The sequence below is a fragment of the Pelmatolapia mariae genome, linkage group LG16_19 (genome assembly GCF_036321145.2).
Source record: "Pelmatolapia mariae isolate MD_Pm_ZW linkage group LG16_19, Pm_UMD_F_2, whole genome shotgun sequence".
NCBI lineage: Eukaryota > Metazoa > Chordata > Actinopteri > Cichliformes > Cichlidae > Pelmatolapia > Pelmatolapia mariae.
This window is the reverse complement of record NC_086241.1, coordinates 12,261,315-12,284,198: the sequence shown is the minus strand read 5'-3', so window position 1 is coordinate 12,284,198 and position 22,884 is coordinate 12,261,315. Positions and strand designations below refer to the sequence as shown.

At 39.4% G+C, this 22,884-nt stretch overlaps 1 protein-coding gene across 2 annotated transcripts in view; it reads right to left on the bottom strand.

Annotated features, from left to right (window-relative positions):
* The window catches only part of LOC134645360 (E3 ubiquitin-protein ligase SH3RF3-like), a 107,583-nt gene that overhangs the window by 19,816 nt on the left and 64,883 nt on the right, over window positions 1-22,884 (bottom strand). For both annotated transcript variants that reach the window (XM_063498772.1, XM_063498773.1), the window contains exons 2-6: window positions 21,120-21,395; window positions 16,192-16,287; window positions 7,813-8,121; window positions 7,104-7,219; window positions 4,101-4,271 (exon numbers count right to left, since the gene is read on the bottom strand). In XM_063498772.1, the coding sequence (XP_063354842.1) occupies window positions 4,101-4,271; window positions 7,104-7,219; window positions 7,813-8,121; window positions 16,192-16,287; window positions 21,120-21,395 (968 nt within the window). The remainder of the gene's footprint in view (window positions 1-4,100; window positions 4,272-7,103; window positions 7,220-7,812; window positions 8,122-16,191; window positions 16,288-21,119; window positions 21,396-22,884) is intronic.

The following is a 22,884-nucleotide window of genomic DNA, read 5'->3' as shown; positions in this document are numbered from 1 at the left end:
CTTTCAATACAGTGACTTTTCTTCTAGTGCCACATTAAGATTCATTTCAGTGGTTTAGAGTAAAAACTGTTGAACATATTGCCTTGAAATTTGATGTACCACTGGCCCCTGACAGTCCTCTTCTGTTTATTTGCTCAGTAACTCAAATACGCATTTAATGCTAAGTAGCAAATCAGAGCTTGAAAACCTCACTTTAATGTGGTCAACTCCAGCTGTTTCAAAGCTTTATGTATAAATAAACTTGACTTGAGAAAGTAGCTTTACAATCCAAGATGCACTGAATGTATAAAAATAAGATGGAGATAGCTTCTGGTCTGAAAAGTAAAGCCAGTGTGGAAGTGCCCTAAACATACTACCATTGCAAAGGAAAATCTGATTGGACAGATTTACCCAATGATATATTAGTTTAGTTAACATCCTTTTTATGGTCTCTATCTATAGTCTTCTTTAACACAGCATGGTGTTTACATTGTAAGTTAGCCATATTTAAAGTAAAAACAGAAAAAAATGAGGGATAAGTCTTTAAAAATGGCTACCCCAGTCCTTACCAACCTGCAGCACCTCTGGGAACTAATTCTGGCCTTCTGGTGAACGATGAATGCAACTAGTTAACAGATAACAGATTTGCCTTTTTCACTAATTTATCAGGGTTAATTGCCATATTATCAGAAATTAATTGCATTCAAATGCAAATGTGATCCCATTCAGATTTAAACTGATAGACTGGTAGCAGATTGATAATGAATGCAGTTTTATCACAATCTTATTGCATCAAAGTCACTTTAAAGACAGCAGCTGACTACAAGTGGTTGCAGACCTGGTCCCTTTCTTTGAAGCAACCATTTCAAAGGCAACAAGACTTTAAGTTCATTGCACGCGGTCACAGTAATTTAGTCATGCTGCGGTCTCTAACCACTGCTTTCCCTAGTGAGACCATAGCACAATGGGGAATATAACTGAAAAAACAAACATCATATCATACTTAATAAGCGACCGAGACAATAAACTCATCAGGAGTTATGTTAAATGTTAATTATGAGCCAGTACTGAATCCAAAATTAAAATTTGCAAGCTTCCCTGTCAGTACTATTACCCTCTGTCAAAGTGAAAAATTCCGGTACTATTATCTGACCGGTGGATCAGCACAAGAAAGTGTCCTGCTGTAACATATATGGCGTTGCAGACTGCTCATGTTTCTGTCTGCAGAGTGCTGAATGGCAGAACAGTGAGCTGAACATTATTGACGCAGTGGTATTCACACACTTATGGTTGCCCATCGACTTCCCGTCAGACACATACAGAGTTATGGCTTTCTCTCCCTGTGTGTGTTTTTGCCAAAAGAAGCTGCAAAGTTATCCACTGTTTCTTTGACACACTAAATTCAACTGCTTAAAATGTGTGCTGGGTTTAACTCAGGTCTTTTTGGCCTTACTTATGAGTAAGTTTGAAGATTTCATATAAAAGAGGATTTTTTTCCCCCCCAGTATGAGTTCAAGATCGGAAATTAATCCGGCAACACAACAATCAAAAGGCTTCTTGGGAGTCTTATTTTTAATCACATGCATTTGTTATGTATACTCACGGTTTGCATTAACCAGGATAATGAATTCCACAACAAATATGCAAATATTCAAAGTGAAATTTAAAATTGCCAGTATGGGCCACCTGTGTAGCTCTAAAATAAACATGCATTTATGTGTTTGATCAAGTCAGTGTGTTTCTGTGTGCATATCTTTGGCAGCTTCTCATTATCATACTGAGAAATTTCTGAGCTGCACTGCAGACAAAGGGGGGTGGGGGGTAGGGGGGGTGTAAGGAGGGAGGAAGACAGAGAGGGAGAGAGTATGCTTGCGTAAAAATAACAAATTGCCTCTCATTTGATTACTCGCCCATCCTGTCTTTCTCTCTTTCTCTCTTCTTGGGATTGCATAATTGCAAAATGTGAAGCAGCCATTCATATCCACTGGAGAAGGACACCTGCTGTTTTTGCACCCATTTCATGTCTTTGTATCATTTTCTTTTGCTTTCTCTTCCTTCTTCTCTCTCCTGCTCCTCCTCCTCACTCTGTCAATTTCTCTTTCAGCCATCTTCTGTTTGAATTTCTTTCCATAATTCACGCCCTTCTTCACCTTTTCCTTTGTCAAACCCATTCTATTCCCTTTCAACCATTTTCTTCTCCTCTCACATTTTGCTTCCCTCCATTCGCTTTCCCTGTTTATCCTGCATAGCCTCATCATGCTCTCCAGCTTCTCATTACCTTCCTCTCTCTCATTTTTTTGGCTCTCTTTTCTTCCATTACTGTTACTGTGCCTTGCTTTCATTTTCTTCTCTCCTTTTTCTTGACTGCATCATGGAGCGGAATACAGATGAGATATAAAGCAACTGAAAACGTTTTCATGCATATGGGAATAATGAGGGTAATTAAGTTGCAAAATATTTCAGCACACCATTTTTACTGGTTTATTTGTTTTGGACAGCTACGAGAAGTAGCTGTAATACTAAGTAACGACGAGGATGGTAATTATAATAATGACGACAGTCGCAATGATCTACGGTGAGGCTGTGGAAGCCAAACACTAGAACGTCGGACTGGTTAAATTTTATGATGTATTTAATTTAATCCTCATGTAACAACATATAATTTAAATGAATTGATTAAGAATGGATTAGATCAAGATTAAGACATTTTTGCACTCAAACATAACAACACTTTGTTTCTTCTTGTCTTCACAGCAATATACAGTTCCCCTCCTAGCACAGACTTCCCAGATCATACTTCTGGTAAATGTGCTGGCTCGACCTAATCATTTTGGTGGTTTTTGTAGCCACGTTGGAGATAATATGCACAGATTGCACCTTTCTCCAACTAAAGCCCCCCAAAATTACCTTTTTGGGTGTGCCTTTGTGACGAGAGGCAGCCTGAGTGCAGAGAAACACATGTGCAATTGCCATGCCATAATACCGGGCAAATTGCACATTTCAGTCTGCAACTAAGTAATGACTGCAAAAAAATTACACAGTAAATTACAACAACTATGTTGATGCTACCATTCACATTGCCTTTGTGAGAGGACAAAATTGGGGTGTGCGTCTGATTTGATTGCAATGCTGGGTACATTAAAAAAAATAACAGGGCAAAAAGGCTTTAACAGGGCATAAAGAGATTAAAAATTTAACTCATGTGCCCTCTGCTCATACTGTGGAGAAATTCAGTTGAACTTACTTGTCCATCTTCGGTGAACGAGGTTAACTGTACTCTAAGCTTCATCACCACAGCTATAACCCTGATATGATTGGCAGTCATAATAAGAGCTGGTGGAATTCTCTAAAAGCTAAGGTGCTTTAATTGTACCTTTATTACTTCTTTAAGGCCCAGCATAACTAAGACTAATTCAAAAATCAATGCACCATTTGGGTGTTCGTGAAAACAAGCCATCACCAGGTAAATGACCACTTTTACCAATATGTTGAACCCACAAGTGCACTATAAACTTTATGCCGTCATAAAATCTGCTTGTTAAGTAATTGTTGTCTTGTATGCAGCTCTTTGTAATGTGGATTTAGAAAAGATTATAGGCTCTATTAAATTGATGAAAGTGAAGTTGATGTAGCACAGCATAAGATACTTTTATTGCCAGCCTTTTACTTCAGTCACAGAAGCTGAAAGCCTTGCCTTAATAAAGGCTAGACTTCAAATGGATTTTCCACTCAGCAGGAAGAGAAAATATAAATGGACACAAGGGTGAGCATCAAGTCTCGATGTGACAACCATTTCATTTCACTTTACTGTTTTGCGTTTCAGCTTTGGTAATGAAGTAAAAATGCTCAGTGTGGGGTCCCAGTTTATTTAGCTTACATCAAACAACAAGGTAAGAACACCCAGGGTAAGTATCTCTGTTATCTGTCTTCAGAACATTGTAGTTTTACCACAGCAGACAAGTGGATGGATGGACACATCTCAACAAAATCTGTCATTACATAACTAAGTTACCAAGTGTTCATGCAGTGGTAGTTTTTTTTTACCTTGTACAATTTTTCAGGATAAGGGTGTAGTTTCTTTCACTATTTAACCACATGCATGCAATACTTTCCGCTCTCACCTGGACACAGGAGTGACATAGTTTCCTGGGAAGACGCCAGAGGCAGCAGTTCTCAGTGACGTGCCTTTGAACCATCCGTCTTGACACTTCTCAGTCACCCGATACATCTCCCCTTTTCTAAGCTCCAGCTCGTCAGCCTTCTGGGGTTTGTAGGCATATAATGCCAGGTATCTGAGAAAGAAAAGTGACACGCTGCATTGCAAAAGCAAGTCATATAATAAAAATATTTAACTCTAAAGGAAATCTTGAACAACTGTTCACCTAATTATAAACTCCCACTGGACATCTTCTTCTTAAAGCATGCATGTGGATTACTCCGAGCGAACAGCAGCAATTCAATCTTTTAATAAGGCAGTGCTGTTTGGTCCTTCCACTATAAATCACCTGTTTTCACTGTATATTTCATGTCTGTGTATTACTGTCTCCTTTAGAAATAGAGGGAAGGAGTGGGACTGCAAAAACGAACAGTTGTCAACTATTAATAACTGGTTTAAGTGAGACTATGATTATCACCCTAACACTGCAAATAAATATATACATGTACAGCCCTATAATGTTTTACTCCAAAAGTTGATTCTGTTCATCTGGATGTAGCGTTTTCAGTGGGAGAAACGTTTTGTCACTCATCCAAGTGACTTCTTCAGTCTCAGCTGACTGCAGGTTTCCCCAATCTTATAAAGAGTGCATTTGATGAAGGAACTGACCTCCCAGCCCATTGTTCCTTCAGTGGTGCTAGTTTCAGTCACTACGCAAATGCACTCTTTATAAGATTGGGGAAACCTGCAGTCAGCTGAGACTGAAGAAGTCACTTGGATGAGTGACAAAACGTTTCTCCCACTGAAAACACTACGTCCAGATGAACAGAATCAACTTTTGGAGATTTACTTACCTGGATGACTGAGCATGCATCAAGACGATATAATGTTTTACCTTTACTTATCCACTAATGTGTCTAAGAATGAATTCTGTAATGCAGTTGTACAGTTGTTGAGTACTAAATAAGAAAGAATATATTTAGACGGATCTTACAATAGCTTCAAGTTCCTGTTATGACAATTTGAACTATAAGACAACAAAAACACTGTTAAAAAAGAAAACATCAATTTTTTGCATCATATCTAAGACGTAACACCTTTTTTGCATACTTCCTATTTTTACAGGACAACACTTTTTTTCTGTTTGAAGGACCAGTGTGACCACTAGAGGTGAATGGTACACTTTGCCATACGTGTCTTGGTTTATGTGTTTACACACACATTTATTGATCAGCGTAGTATTTTGAATTGTCCTAAATGTGACTGTATATTGAGTTTTGTGGGTTCCACAACTACTACATATACATGATATCCCGGTACCGGTGCTGGAGTGCACTCATAGTTTTGTGGTGCCAGACTCCATCAGAAGACGATAATACCAGAAAGTAAACAAGTACTATATATGCTGCCTTCCCGTTTCCATGGTAACAGATGTAGGGACTGTCTCCGGTCTCCCCATGGCAACAGGAACAGTTGCCAGGTCAAGATGAAAACGTCCAACCTCATCAGTAGTATGAACCCACTCCGGACGCACGTGTGCATATTGTGTGTGTGTTTGTGTGCGTGTGTGTGTGTGTGTGTGAGAGAGCGCACGTCTGAGTGTGTACCTACTACTTGGAAGGTGATATTATTAAATCTGACAATGTTGCTGTATTTGGCTCACATCCTGCAGGAAGGACACCGGTTAATAGTAAACAGCACACACACAGGCCAACGCGCACACACACACATACACACACGCGAACTTCTACTTCTATACAAGTGAAGACCTTCACTGGTGTAATGTTGTTCTTGGCACAAATGTATGGGTTTCTTTTTTAACACAATATCTTTGTTATTTGTTTGAAGAATGATTTATAGTAATGATAAAACAAACGAGCAGATACAAATAAATCCTACAAAATAATACAATAAAAAAACCCCCGAAATGTCTCAATTCCCAAACACTGACACTTTAAAAGTTATACTAAAGTAAACACTTTTGCTGTGGTTTACACTAAATAGTCAGTTTTTCTGTTCGAGCCAAAAGCTTTAGAAGCTTTAGAACTTTTACAAATCTCTTTTTTCACCCTGAAAAAATAACACTATTATCTTTTTGTAATTTGAAAGAATATTGAGTTTCATTAATGTTTGTCCATTGTTATTATACCATAGTTCTAATTCTAACCTTGTATGGCGCGCAGACTAAGCAGGTGTCCTCACTTTCCAAAAATATCCACACCCTCAAGGTCTCACTCTCAAAATTGGTCCATGCAACAATGGAAGCACAAGAGAACAAGCACACGCTCACCTTGAAGAGACCTTTATTTTCCTAGTTAATTTGTTTGTAGGTTAGTTATGTGGTAAAATCAGGTTAGCAGTGGCACTTCCCCAGGACTGTTGACCACCTAAATTTTCCAAAGGATTCAATCTAGTTTTTGTGTGTTTGTGTAAAGATAAAGCTTCTAACTGCAGAAATTAATTACTTTATCATGCACATCCTAATGCATAACACCTCTTTTTATGTTGCAATGTACGCAATGTTAGTGTGATAATCATAGTCTCACTTTTTATGTCATAATATTTATGACAGAAATCTTTTTTGTGTGCATCTCTCATCCCTCTTGACATGGTCATCCTAATGAAATAACATGAAACATGTACAGCAAAATGCTGTTAAGAGCCTTGTTACGAAACACTGACTTAAGCATCGCACAAGTGAGGAAATAGCATAACAGAGGTGCAATTTTCCTTTCTGGGGAGAATTTCATCATTGACCAGTGGAGGAGCGAATGTGCAGAGGTGGTGGAACACGGCCAATATCTCAGAGCACAACAAAGGAAATATTTTTAACGCTGCCAACAGGCGGCTTGTGAAATCAAGCTTGGATCTGAGTCGCACGTATGCTGTGATAAACAGAATGGGCAGGTGGAAAAAAGAGAAAAGAAAGTCACAGCTGGGTGAACTCACAGCACTGAGCCATACTCACATGTTGAGTGGGAGCTGAACCTTGGCATGGGCCAGCAGCTCAGAGGTTATGGATGCCACTTTGGGGGGCACCAGCACCCCTGCCGAGGAGGGAGAGGGACCTGGGGGAGACGCATCCTAAAGAAATGCAGAAAGATATACAATGAAAACGCCTACAACCCACATGCAGATTTACAGTATACATGCTGGGTATTATTCACAGAATACAAACTGAACCCACGTTAAAATACAACCAGAGGCAGTATTTGCAAGAGCAATGCGTCTCTAGTGAAATGCTGTAAATAAGAGGAATGATTTTATTTACATGGAACTGGACGGGTAGGTGATTGGGGAATAAGTTATTAAATCTAGAGTAACAGAGTGACTGAAGTGAACTCTGGTTTGTGAAATGCAAGCAATGCCTTAGAGGTGAAACCAAGGAATCAGCAGGGGCAATACACTGGCTGATATTAGTTCCCCGCAGATATATTACATGTCAAGCAAGGTATTTGTTGACTGGTGTTTAACTAGAAAGTGCACAAAAAATCCAAGTGATTTTCACTATACACTTTTTAAATACAAAACAAGCATAGTACTTGTACATAATGGGGCCACATTACATCTAATCAAGTATTTTTTTTATGCTCAAACAAACTGATTTTCCCCCATATAAAAGATCTGCTGCGTTCTGTAATTATGGGGTCTGTGTACATCACAGCGTTCGCATGCACCTGGATGCGTGCAGCCGCTCTGGGGTCAGAGGAGCTGATGAGGACTGGGTGGGAGATCTCCATGCTGTGTCTGTTGTTGAGCTGGGCAGCCCTCTGGCTGACGGATAGAGCGGTAAACGAATGGCGCTTCTTGGCGTTCTTCTTTCCTTCGCCTCTCCGATGGCCAGAGCCGTTTCCATTAGACGGGGACGCGCTTGGGGAGGGCCCGGGAGAGCAGGGGCCCAACGGGGCCGGCTCAGAGCTCGGACCCGGTGCATTAGCTGGTATAGGTTTGTCAATCTCCATCAACTGCTTGGCTGTTTCATTTAACTGCGAGGAGAGCAGAGGAGAGGAGAGGGGGAGGGAACTATGAGAGAGAAGACGTTCAGGTGTTCGATTTCAGACCTGAGTAGTTCAAGTACATCTCCAGTACATTCAAGTGTGTTTGTGTGGCTCTCTTGCTGCTTGTTCTTGCTGGCAGCTTTTCAAACCAGCAGCACAAGAATCATCACTTACAACAGCAGGTCTGGTGAGACTCCCTCTGTGTAACACTCTGACAGTAGCTCAAACACACAGATACTCAAATAACCCACAGAAAGGTGAGCATTCACTTTGCTTGCCAGAGTTTACTCCTTTTCTCCTCACCAATAGATGGTCTGGTACATTAAATGTTTCAAACGTTTATTTACAGAGTATTTCCAGGCAAAACAGTTTTTTGGGGGGAAGACACAATCAGCCTGATTTACTAAACAGGGGACTGACCTGCAGAGTGTGGGGGCCATCTCCAAATAGCACTCAAAGGTGTCGTTAGCTGTATGGGTGATTTACAAAAGCTGTGTTGTTTTCTAAACACAGGTGCAGTCGGCTCATTTCAATATAAAGCACAAAAAATGAGACATGCTGCTTTTTGGTGTTAAATATTGGCACAATTAGCAGGAAATGATGTGCCGCAAATGGCACAGTAAATCACTTACTTTGCACTATTGATTTAAATATTATTCTCCCTATAATTTGCACCTTGAGAGAGGAATTCCCAGAAATACGTATGCAACACGGTTAGTGGCAAAACCCCAGAGTTTCCACCTCTTACACGCAATCTTGACACTGCACTCTTTAGTAAATACCTTTTTTTTTGTTGTTTTGGTAAAAAATCCTTTTAAGACATGGCAAAATTAATGAATCCAAAACCTCATTAACTGGGTGATTAAAAAAAGGTTGGCTCTGTGACTCTAACATCTGGTCAGAGCTCTGGATTTTAATAATGTGTCAATTTTATTTTTATTTTTTTTCAACCAGAAATTGAGGAAGAAACACCTACTTTAAAGTAACAGAGCTCACACAATCGGTGCAGGTTTTGGTATGTTTACAGACAGTGTGATTTACTGGCAGAGGAGAAGATGCATCATTTTGTTGAGGTAAAGAAGGAAAATAATTCGAAAAAAACAAGCCAATAAATTATGAGTGCAAAGTATCAAATTCCAAGTTCCCTCAAAGCTGATAAATAATTTTACTTATTAAATCCTGATTTATAACAGTTACACATGCGATACACTACATAATACAAGTATTAGACATCTAAATTATGGATCGCTGTGCTGGGAAAAAGCACCAGTATAGGAGGTAAAAGCACCTCTGTATTTCTAATCTATCTTGATTATTTTTGGTCAGGCATTGACCCGCAACAAGAAGTTTCTTGGTGTAGTCCTGATCGTTGCCATTTCATACTGTACTCAGTATGTATCATATTATCACCAAAGGAGCAAAACGTGTGTATCGACATAAAAAAGTAGTGAAAATATGAGAATGAGTGTTCCATAGAAATTGAATTATGTTATGTTATTATCTGTAATACTTACCAAGCATTGGAAAACCTCCTATATGAACTAATCTGATTGTGTTTTTCTGTGGACGTGAGCACATATTTGATCGCAAATGGGATTACTGAAAGGAACAATTAGTATTTTTTGACCATTATGTAGCTCTCAGGTAGTTTAAGCTGGCAGTGAAGTTGTTTTACTGTCACACGTTCCTTGTACAATCCAATTAGTCATCCAAGCAATCATTACAAGAACCTGCCGCTCATTAATTCTTTTTACTCCGGTGCTTACGCTGCTTCTCTTTGTTACTGAAGTATCTGTTGCTTGCAATTCAACCTCCCTTCGCCTCACTCAGACAGAAACCCTGCAGCTTTTACATAAATACTATATGCACATTAGGACCTGAGTATTTCACTTTTCTTACCTCAGTGAAAGTCTAACATTTCCTCTTCACATTTTTCTTTAGTGTAAAGCAAAGGTCTTTAAAGTGCTGCCTGCAGGCCAATGGCAGCCCTTTGTTACATGCTGTGCAGCCTGCAAGCATGCCAAGGAAACAATGCACATGTACATGTAGTTCATCGGCACTTCATGCCAAATTAAGGTATGACTTGGCACAGAACAAGACCAAAGGAACAACTCCTTTCAATTTTAACTGTATTCTAGTCATCAAAGCAGACTGAATATTTATAACTTTGAAAAATACAGCTGGGCTCAGAAATATCTATGAAGCAGTGAGTTTCTAACAATAAATGTCTGAACAGAGAGATGACATATAAGCTAACACATCTGATACATTAACAGACATCATCAACTTTGGCATCCTCCAACAAATTCTCTGAGCAACCCCTGGAGAGATATGTGTGGTATATAAGTGTGTGTGTGTCGGAGAGAGAGACTCAGACAAAGTGTGTACAGGGCCGCCCTGTCTGGGTTCAGTGTTGGTGATGTTGCATTTCCATATTAATAGATATGCTAATCAAAGCCAAATCATATGCTAATGAGCATGATGGATTGATGCTGCAGATATAACTCAGTTTGCTCTCATGAGGTTGACTAGAGGACACACACACACACACACAGTCAGGAATTAATCCAACACTTTCACTAAGTGACTTACACAAACACATTCCAGTTACTGTCTGTGAATGCAACAACTGGACGGATACACAGACACACATAAATTTTCAGCTTTTCCACTGAAAATGGTGCATTAAATGACAGAGGGTGCGTGTCGGTGTGTGTCTGCGTGTGTTTGAGTGAAAGTGACAGAGTCAGAGAAAAGAGAGCGAAGTTTTGATAGGCGCAGTTCTTCATTTGGTGCTTTTGGCTGAATGAAATCTCCAAGGTCATCTATTATGTGTTGAGCTAACTGTAATGTGTGCCTTTTGGAGAGTCAGTTCCTCTCTAGGGGTAATACTGAGACTCGAGCTGATGAGCTGATATCTGCACTGCGAAAAGGGTAAGCCAGCAGGACACTTGCATGTACTAGCACAAGCACACAAGCACACACACAGACACACACAGAGGACTGGTGGCAGACGTGCCAACTTCCTTTTGCTGCAGGGATACATAAAAGTGGAAAAAGCTCTCCACAACAAAAACGGAACAAAACAAAGGAAGTCCCAAAATGTCTCCAGTTACCATCATTAAACTTAAACCAGTCATTGTCATTTAGCACAAACTTATGCACACTGATCTCACATCTACCTGAAACCACATCAGCTCCTTCAGCGCCTGCTGTAAACTTACACAACACAGACCAGCCCACTCATTATATATCCACTCAAAGTCATGTCAGGTACAGTATATTCAAATGCAAAGCATATCTACTCCTTTACATCATCCACCCTACTGTTCTCAAACCCCCCCCAAAAACCCAAGCACATCCAATAAATCCACCCAAACTTACCGAATCAAACGAATCACAAATTTAACGATACATTTCCTGCAGTCAGTAAAATTAATAAAATCTGTCCTCTTGTTTTAATTCTCTTTTCAATACAGTTGAGATTAGAAATAGAGACGTGGTGATGCAAACTCTTGCATAAGCTCTAAAAGACCTAAAGACATTATCAGATAACATGTAGATAATGAAAAATTAATTATTTTGGCATAGCTCATAACACGTGAAATGTACTGACATGTATGAAAAGATTAGAGCACCCGGCTCTGCACGGCTTCCCATGCAATTAAGATGTTTAAAAGAATAGTGTCAAAAAATAACACCCTTTCCCTTTAGGGGAGATCTACTAATGCAGAGGGCCCCAACAAAAAATTCAAAGCTTTCTGGCAAATAAAATGTTGGTACAACTTTTGGTGCAAATTGGTGCAACATCAACCAGCAATGCAAGTGATATGGAAGTGGTATTTACTTCATATCCAGTAGGGCAGACACACAGGGATCTTAGTATACTAAGTCAGCTCATGTCTGGCATTAGAATCTATCTCCACACGGTTCTTGAGTGACCTATGATTGAACCTCACCTTCCCGCCTCTGTATGTGAAAACACAAGCATATTATTTCTGTTTGTCAAGCTCAAATAACAGAGTCATGCACAGGTCAACATTTGGAAATGCACACTCTATCTGTATAGTATAACAGACTTCAAGAACCAACCTCTTACCCACAATTATTTCCAAGCAAATCTAAACCAGCCGTGACCCTTTAATATAAGTACCCGAGATATTAAACACATCCACCTCAAACAGCTTCATTTTTATTAAACACTTTGATGACACCATTTTTAATTCCCTCTAAGCTTCCTTTTTTAAAAAAATCTGCTTTCTGAGTTCTGTTATCACAAAAAGTTATCACAAATCCCAGTAATATCTGTTATAACCCAACAATATGAGCTAAATGGGCTGTAATTTTTTCTTGAGCAAGCGGCCAACAGCCTTATGCAAAAACAAATAGCTAATGACAAGCTGTGGATAATCAAGCAAGTGCAGGACTCTGCCAGACGCACTGCTGCTTTGCACCTGCAGTAGGCACGCCACTTGAGTAGAAGGTCCTTTTAAGTGGCTCGCAATGATGTAGCAACTGCAAAAACAATTTGCCCATATGTGGCTCACACCACCTCTCAATGAGGTCTGAGTGATGGGATGTTATTGCATCTTTGTTGCATTAAAATCTGGAGCTGTCTACTTATGATTGGATCACTCAAAATTAATGTTAATACCTGGTCTGAACAGGGCCACAGATTGGCAGAGGCTCCAGCTGGGTCCTCCTTATTGGCTTTTAAATGATGACACACACACACACACACATCAAGCACTCACACGTCTGCTCGCACGCCATCAACATGCCCCTGCACCCCCACTGTGTGAGAGAGATGGAGAGGGCTAAATTATTGATGCATCTCAATCTAATAGGAACCCCTGTGCGTGTGGGTGCGTGTGTGTATATCCCAACACAACTCAGCCTATGGCTTAATCACCATCACCTAAGAGAGTCCTTTTCTAGAGTTGTTAGCTAATTTCAAGGACATTGTGTGTGTGAGATTGTGTGGCCAAGAGTACAAGCATGAGTAGGCTGCAAACCCAGACATAGAGAAAAAATGAACATGATTCAGAGAGCAGTATGATTAAAGTTTAGAGAAAAAACACACCACTGATTTCATATACACATGTATATGGATCCTGATTGTAACACATGTGCTGTGTTGTACTACTAAGTGTTTTATTGAATATGTGCTTTAATCAGCAAGAAAAAGCAATATAATGTATAAAAGCAGCATATAGGATGTCTCCAACCTACAGCGACTTGCCTCTAATCTGTGCATTAAAAATCTGCTTTGACTTTATAAAGAAGACAATGCAGCTACTACACTGCATCTGAACTCCTGGCACTCCCACTGTTTTGAAAATCACACACACAAAAGCTCTTTCTAGTGTGGGTGAATCTCATGTCAGTTCTGAAGAATTTATCATTTGTTTTGGACAGGTCATGTGAGAATCAGCGTTTTTACAAATTTGTGGTGTCGTAGAGATAAAAAATTGCAAACACACTTGCTACCAATGCTTTTTTCCCCCCACAACAGCTTAAAAGCCTTAAATGTGATCCAGTTATTTTTTTTTCAGTTGCACAGGGATTAAAGTAAACTATATTTTACTCTTGACAGCCATGGCACTATGAAAGAAGGTAGAATGTTTGGGGTGTTTTCAGCATTTTACTGAGAGAAAATTCCTTCAGCCAAGTTTCAAATAGCATTACAAACTATGTTTGCATTTCTGAGGGTATTTATGTGTTTGTGTTGTGCTTTCCTCTAGATATAGACAAGTGACAAATTAAAGGAAAATGAAACCTTCGCTGCTACAGAGAAAGGATCTGGCAGCTATTATGCTGGGGAGCTCTTGCTGGCATGGTTAGGGTCTGTTTGTGTCCTAAAGCAGGGATGTCAAACTTATGGCTTTTGGGCCAGAACTGGCCTGCCAAAGCGACCAATTTGACGCACTCAAAAGCCCTGCAAAGTTGTGAAATGTTTCAATTTGGGAGTTTCCATTGCATTTTGCATCCCGAGGCATGCAAATCATTAAGAACGCATCATGTCTCGAAAGTGGTTTTCGGAACTGTTATTTTAATCCAAACCAGAGTTCTGAGTCCTTTTTAATTTTACAGCACTCTTGCCCACAAAGGCATCGGACATGTCATGGAATACCATGCTGAAAAAGACGGATAAACAACAGAGCGATGCTTTTAAGTTTCTTTGAATTTAGTACACTGAATGAATGGTTATTAATACAGAAAGAGAGAAAACAGAAGTCATTGTTTGTGTCCCCAACTGATTTGTACCTAAGATAACAGAAACTCTAGGTACGCTTCACACAGGAACATCGAGGTACCTTTGACTTAGTCTACATTTTGGATTCTCTGGTTCGCTTTCGCTTTTTATCACTTAAGAAATATTGCCAAGTTGAGTTCCACTGTGTCACACTGTGTAGATTGTCATCCATGCCTTCATTTAATCACATCTGGATTACTGTTTACTTGTCTTAGCAAGGCTTCCTTTGAACATCTCCAAGTTGTTCCAACGCCGCTGCAAGCCTTCTGACTAAGTCTTCTAAATACTCACATATCACACTGTTGCTAAATCAGTTGCTCTGGCTCCCCATCAACTTCAGACTTCACTTTAAGTGAAAATGACTTGACTTTTATAGCTCTGCGTGGACAAACACTGCCATACAACAGTGAACTTTTACATCCATACATCCCCAGCAGGTCCCTGAGGTCATGTGATCAGGACCTGCTAGCTATACAGCGTACGTGACTGTGAAATAAAGGAGACAGAGCTTATGCAACAGTGGCGCCCCTGAACTCTGGAACACTCTCGCTCTGAGTCTGAGATCTGTGGACTTGGTGATCTCTTTTAAATGGCAGCTAAAAACTCTGCTTGTTTTTCAGCTTTGTTTTTGGCTAACACTTTAGTTTTAGGTTTTTATTATTGTTGTTGGAAAGCACTTATTCATCTTGAAAGGTGCTATATCAATACAATTTTACTAACTTGTTTAAAAAAAGCCATTAAGTAGAAATGAATGGATGTTTTCAGAAAGTACTTGGATTTTTTTAAACTTAAAAAAATGCATTTTTCTGGTTTTTACGTAAATATTTTAATTGTCTGGCCCAGTAAATCTCTTGTGGTCGAGCTAAAATAAGACAGACCGCCTTGCCCGAGAGGAAAGGGTCACTGCAAATCAATACAAAGCTGTGGTGGCGCAGCCCCTCACTAAGACACTTAAATTTGTCACCCGTCTGAAAGTGGTCAAGCCTTAACATCCTGATATGGAAGCATAATGTGGAATCTCAATGCACAAACATCATGATTAATGGAGAATTATGAACACACAATATGCCTCCTTTCAGAGTGAAATCCCAGCGTTAATTAATATTAATGCTGGAGGCTTTACAACATTTCATTAATCAGCCAAGAACATTTAACCATCTCCTCTCACATCCTAACTTTAAAGTGAGCACACACTCTGTGTGTCCCTGCTCTCTGCACTTAAGGTAGTGAGGTTATTAAAACCAAAGAAAATAAATAATAGATTACTCATTACCACTGGCAGTGAATTTAGACAAGAGATATGCTTTCACTAAGTACAGAGAAGAAAGTGCAGCTGTGCTAAAGAAGAATAGAGTTAATGACTACAGTAGTAGCAGTACCTTTGGTAAAATTTATAACTGGATCGGAATGCAATTTAGTTTAAACCTACTTGGTATCAAGAAACAATAATTTAGTAAAGGTGAACATATTCAGCTTTTTTACTGGCGACTATACTGATTTATCCTCCGCTCGCTAACAAATCTGAACCAGTCAGCTTCTTTCTTTAACATGGAAAGCTTCTACTTGTCAGTTTTCGGCACATTCCACAGTAGACAAGAAACAGCGTTTTATCACTCTTTCAGTGGACACATGCAAAACTAACTTTAGAAGCCTTCATCAAGCGTTCGATAAAAGGAGATCGCATTTTCTCCCTCTTCTCTTAAAAGTAGCAATGTGGCAATGACAATATATGTGACAGTGGATGTTTTGCTACAGCATCATCGACGCTTCTACAGTGGGTTTGTGTTTGTATGTCATTTTACCTCCACATAAAGAATTGGGAAGATGCCAATCTTGTCTCCCAGCATGCCTTCTGCCCAGTTCTCATCTACTCGCCTGATTACTGTCAGCACCTCATCCTGGGGAGAGAGGAAATGAGTGAAGCTACAAACACACACAAGTATACACCGTATACCACACTTCCAGAACAATAGACATTTAACTACTTTTGATATGCTGCAGACAAAACAAAGTTTACTTGTTCTGCCTTTGCATATAAAGCATTTATGCATAATGACGTGACTTTTTTTAAAACATGGGCTACTTATGAAAGCATGATCAAATCATTCCAAGTGATGCCTTGCTGCCTTGTTGAGGTCCCTGGAAATATATTTAGAAAATGGCAAATCAACATTTTTTAAGGCTGTTTATGTTTATGTTGGAACAGCAACTCAGGACTGATACAATTCCAGCATGACACACTGGCATCCTTGCAAGCCACTGCATATTAACTACAAACTGTAACCCTTTTCAGTGACTGCAAGCAGGCTACTGAATTCAAATTACTTGAGCTGCTCCCATTTCAAATGTAAAATGCGAGCTAAAAATGAGCTAAATATGACACTCTGCAGAAATATTTAAAATGACTGCCTTAGGGCAAAGTTAAGGTGAATACTGATGATTCTGATTTTCCTTTTTTTCTACATCTGCGTGCCCAACCCAACCCAACCCAACTTTACATCAATCAACAGTCGTGTCTATAACAACAAAAACCAACAATTTGATGTCAGTTTACATACTGGTTATCAGTAAATGTGTACCTTTGTGTACACTTCCATCTGTACATTGCGCATATGATATAATATCACATGTAATATAATAAATATATGATGTTTTTCCCTCTGCTTCTCCTCTCCTCACATAAAGGTCTTGGTTAGACCGTTACGGGATGGCAGTGATAATGCTACCAAATGACTCTGCATTAGTCATACTGAGTAATTACCTCTCACACTGAGAAAACAATATCACACACACTGGTTCTGCATGACAACACGCATACAGAACTCCACGGGGGCACGTGTCTCTGTGTGAATTATGGTCTTGCATGATTTTCAGTTGTTAACCTGTTGATTAGTTTAACCCTAAAAATCAAAATAATGTGATGCCCCAGCATTATCTGTTCTCCTGGATGCAGAGAGCGGTGTGTCAGAAACAACGTGTGTACACTTTACATTACCGTGATAGGTCTTAAGACGCCCACACTAGACTGAACATTACACTGTAATTTAATAAACTATCTTGTTCTCTTGCTGCAGACACATTTAGAGTGCAAAGACAGAGTGGAGGTGTCGAGCCTTCAGTCCTAGCACAAATGAGGCCTGTGTAACAGCGGGAAAAAAATGATAAGCTCAGAGGAACACAACATTACGGAGAATACAAATTACTGTTTACACCAAGCCCGACCTGGACGCGCACTGCTCGAGGACTGAGTGTCTTCTCTCATTTCCATCCTATTCAAAGTATAATTTGAGTGATATTTTTGACATCAGCTACTCACATTATCTACCTCTTATATGATAGAGGTCATTAAGATCAGTAAGACTGACACAGAAAATGTACCCACGCTTGTACAATTTAATTCCCAAAAAACAGAAAGCTGCGGACAGCAAGTCCCGAGGATAGTTAATACCAGTTCTACATGTATTTGAGCTTAACGGTATTATAAGATAGAGACATCATTACTGGCAGCAACATGATACCCAACCAATTAACAATCTGCTTGGCCACAAAGAGCAGAAATACATGTTCTTTTTCTTGCACTTCCAGTTCACACTTCCTGTCTTTTGTAAAAGCACCATTTTTTTCCTGCACTCATGATGACGCACAACCACAAGCGCATTAGAAGTACTAGAGAGCAAGCTCGGATTTGTAATAGACATTTTGACACTCCAATCACAGATCCACGAGCAAAAAAGAGCCCATGCTACACAGCTGGTTAGGATCCAGGCACTGTTGGGAGTAATGCCCCCTTCAGAGCAACACGTTATTGTAATCACGTTAGAGTTTTCAGTACCATAGTAGTGTACCATGTTACTGTACTAAATTTGGCAATTATATTACAGTCTTAATTATGTCATTACTTACAAGACAAAGGTTCTTCAGTTATCTGCATGCTGTATGGTTAGACAGGCTATAAAGCTAAAACACATGCTTCTTGTTGTGCACTTGTGCTACAGACATCTGATTTCAGTTTGTGTGCAGGAAGAGGAAAATGGTGGAGCAAGCTACAACTTTTCAGCAGTGGAGGAAATTGACATTACAGTGGTCCCTCGCTATAATGTGGCATCGCTGTTTTGCGTTTTTTCTTTTTTTTGTGGAAAATTTTGCATGCTTTTTTTACATTTTTTTTTTTACAATGCATTGTGTTCTGCGCCCTGATTGGCTGTAGACCATTGTCAATCAATCTCGTGCCATGTCTCTACAGTACAGAATGTGTTCAGCTTGTCAAATTTTCATAACTCTTCGATCGCTAGCAGTGTGAGTAAGTTTTCTCCACAACAATATTGACGAAACGTTTTGCACCGTCCAAGGCACCTGCAGTAGCACCCAAAAGGCAGAGTGAGATGCTGACCATCACACAAATAGTTGGACTTCTGGACATGCTAAAGGAAGGTAGAAGTTACTGTATTATTCGGACCAGAAGGCACATTAACCGAAACAAAACAGTCAGATAAGTCAAACTTTACTCAGCTCATTCTTCTTGCTTCCTCTACTTCCGTACTACTGATTCATTAATGTTGAATTCCCTCGCAGCTGCTCTATTCCCATGCTCTGGACTTGAAAACCGGGTTTGATCTTTGGTTTCATTCTATAATACTGGACTTATTTTTCTACGAAGGTTTGAACTTTGAGAGAAAAGTGTGAAAATGTTCATGCCTGTCTGAGAAAAGTGTATAAAGTGTGTAGTGAGGGGTTTTACAGCCTTAAAACATCTATAATAATTGTAAAAAATAAAGCAGACTACTTCGCGGATTTCACCTATCACTTATTGCGGGTTATTTTTAGAACGTAACTCCTGCGAAAAACGAGGGACCACTATACTATTATTTTTATTGAAGAAAAGGAGCGTGTTTGTAAAGTGCAAACGACGCCCAGGACAGAAAATCCATTACCTTGCTAACCCAATTTCTGCACAGACAGCATGCTAACACAAAGCTAGCCAAGAACCCAGAGTGATGGTACAGCTAAGCTATGCTGAGCCCAGCAGCCAGAGCATGAACTTCAACAGTCTCTTTGTGATGGTTTTCTTTGCTTTGTGTTATCAGCTTTTTGTTTAAATGTAAACACTAAAGAACGATCTTTTGTGTCCTCATTGGGACATAAAGCATTTGTGTTGGTGTGTAGAACTGTAGCCTGTGGTTTATATTGTTAGCTGGCAATTATGTAACAGTGAGTTTCAGATAATTTTATGGAGTAATGAGAAAGTAATGTAACAGATGTTGTAACGACTCACTGTCTCTTCAGAGTAATTAAGTAACATATAGCAGTGCTTTTCAGAAAGGTAACCAGTAATTTGTAAAACATTCCTTTTTTTTTAAGTAACAACTCCAACACTGGATGCAGGAACATACACCTGACCAGGTGTAGAAACATATACTTGTTTGTCACTGATGTGCTGCTTGTGCTATTTGTGAGGCACCAAATCTGTCTTGGCTCGTTTTCAGATCCAATCTACATTTTAACATATATGAGAAGGTTAGGTAGGGTTATGTAGCAAAGATTCCTGAAATAGCCCTTCCCAATTTTGTAATGCAGAACTGATGCCAGATTTTTAGTACTGGCAGCATAACAGGTTCTACATAAAGCACATATCTGCTTCAATAGAAAGGCAATAGTGTCCTCCTGGTGGTTGTTCCTCTCTGGCCTTTGCTTTGGAAAATACTTTTAATATTAATTTCACATCAAACAAACCAAAACCCCACAATGGATTTTACTCTGGAATCCCAAACACTTCTCATACTGCCTAAAAGAAATGCAAATCCACATGAAAAAGAATAGATTAGACTCCACCAGTAAATAAATAGTGGTATTTTAGTGGTGTTTTTGAGTATAATCATGGTGTAAATGCTGTCTTGGCATTAAAACAGAAGAATATTTGAAGATGGGCATAGAGAGTATCAGTTGCCAGAACTTTCATTCCCCCCCCCAAAAAAAGAGTCAGTGTTAAAAATCAACTTCAGCCAAATCCTCGAGGAGACTGGTAATGATTGCAGTGCAGCAACTCCCCGCTACTTGTCTGCTGTCTCCATAGTAGAAAACCTCATAACAAACACAATACACAATCACTTACACTGATGAAAACATCAGCTGTAAAATAAAAAAGTGGTGTAAACTGTTAAAATGAGAGAGAACAAAGTAAAACATGAAACTAGAAGTAAAAATCCAATACTGCAACTACTGTTGCTTTAAATACCAGCACCTTCAAGTAACACACTACCACAAATAGTAATACTTATTCTGGTTTTCCACTCAGACAGATCACATGACTTTATAACAGTAACAAAGGCATTAGTTTTCTAAGTCAAACAATTAGATTTCATGAACAGCACTGATCTTATCAGAGACAGCAGACTATTTTGTTATCTGTGGACTCCACTGAGGAGAGCTTGCACTTGTTTCTCTGTTTGAAGATGTTCCAGTTTACATTCTGTGAACCAATCTGAAGAGCAGGGTCTGAGCTAATAAATTATTAGTGCCCTACAAAGAACCAGCCTGGTTTAACACTACAGATAAGTGTTTTCTTCTGCTACAGTATTTATGCTGTTGTAAATTCTGAACACATCAGTCCTTCGGATCTTTTCACTGATTTAAGCATGCAGCCTTTTTTAAAGAAATGTTATTCTGTGTCGGATATTTTTTTATAAAAACAGGGTTCTCAAGGGAGCATGTGTATAATATGAGTGTGTGCTACCTTGCTGAAGGCCAGACAGTCTTTATCCTGGTCCTTGTCTTTGACCTCAAAGTCGTACAACGCTTTGCCCTGGGGTGGAGTTTGGCTCAGGGGACGCAGCAGCTGGATGTAACTAGCAGGCAAGAAACCATGACAACCATTGAGCTCGCCGTGGTACCAGTTGTCATCCACCTTGCGTCGCAGGATGATGATGTCACCTTTGGAAAACTGGAGGTCGCCCGGTTCCTTGCCCTCATAAGAATAGAGGGCTTTGCCGCAAGGTAGCGCTGGGATATTCTGTGAAGCATACACACAGAAGCACTTAATATCAGAAGAAATTTATAACGTTTTAGAAGAGCATCAATAAAAAGCATTATTGAAAGGGGTGGATGGCATGTGCTATTGGGGTGCTTTTTCATGTTTAATACTACATTTTTGTATCTCTTCAGGTTTTTAAAAACCCTTCCAATAAATCTTAGAAGATAAATTCTGTAATATACACTCTGAAATCATAACCTACATGATGAAGGGGTCAAAACAGAAGCTGAAAGGATTAGATTAGAGCACTTGGTTGCTGGTGTTTTGAAATGATTTGCATTTTTCTCTTATATTTCAATATGAAGAATGCTCTCCAGTACAGCAGGAGTTATTAATATAAAAGGTTAGACGGCAGGTGTTCTTTTGACATAAACATCTTACACAGAGCAGCTTTAAGAGCTTTTTTACATCTCTACAGAAGACTAAAAGCATTTCTGTTTAAAATGAGTGCAACTGTGCTGAAATGTTAGGAGATAACTACACTTGCCAAACCTTGGGGTTGACAGATTACAGGGTAATGCTTTTTTATTAAATTCTGTTAAGATGCAACAGACTTTCCCTTTGTGTCATGTCCGGAATAAATGGGCTTCAGGTCTGTTTGCTAATCACAAACAAGGTGGTGACCCCTGCAGCGATGAGTAAATGAAGTTTAAAAAAAAAAACCTGGAGGTAAACATGCTATAAACCAACTTAAAACACTGGCAAATCAAATATATTACAAACTACAGGCCCTGGAGACAAATTTGTAGAAATTGAGAATTGGATATGTGCTTGAAGGTTCATTTTATTCCCCCCCAGCAGTATGTGAGATATGATGGGTTATTAAAATGTTTGCGAGGTAATTGCTGCTCCCACCTTGGGCCAAACATAGTAATTTTCAAAATGCCAGAACGGCATGAAGCATGACTCCCCTGAGTTTCATCAAAATCAAGTCCGTGGTGTCTCACTTATCAAATGTCCAGGACAAACGCACCCTCCACCATTTATCCTCCACACATCAGATACATGAAGCAAACTTGAGTAAAATGATTAAAACGTCACACTGAACTCAATTTGTGTTAAAACTGCATTTAACTAGTGTGCTTTTGAAATCATTTAAAATGATGATTTGCTAGGCAGATACCCAGTATGCATAGGTCTATCACAGGTACACAAGACCATAACTCTTGCCCTATGACAGCGGATATAGGTTTCAGACCTGCAGACTGTGCAGCCCTAAATTGGAAGTTAATGGATGGATGGATGGATACTGTATGAAATCCTTGGGGTATACATTCTGCTATATGTGCTGCTCTGTCTGCAGCACATGTAACAGAACATGAATCACAGCTAAGCAGATGGCGTTTTAATTGTAAGTTACTGACTAGCTCGTACAATAAATTGCTGGAAAGTTCATGAACAATTACCTCATCAATTCTGCCTTTTCAATATGACTCTGATGTAAATATATATTTGGGTTGTCAGAAAA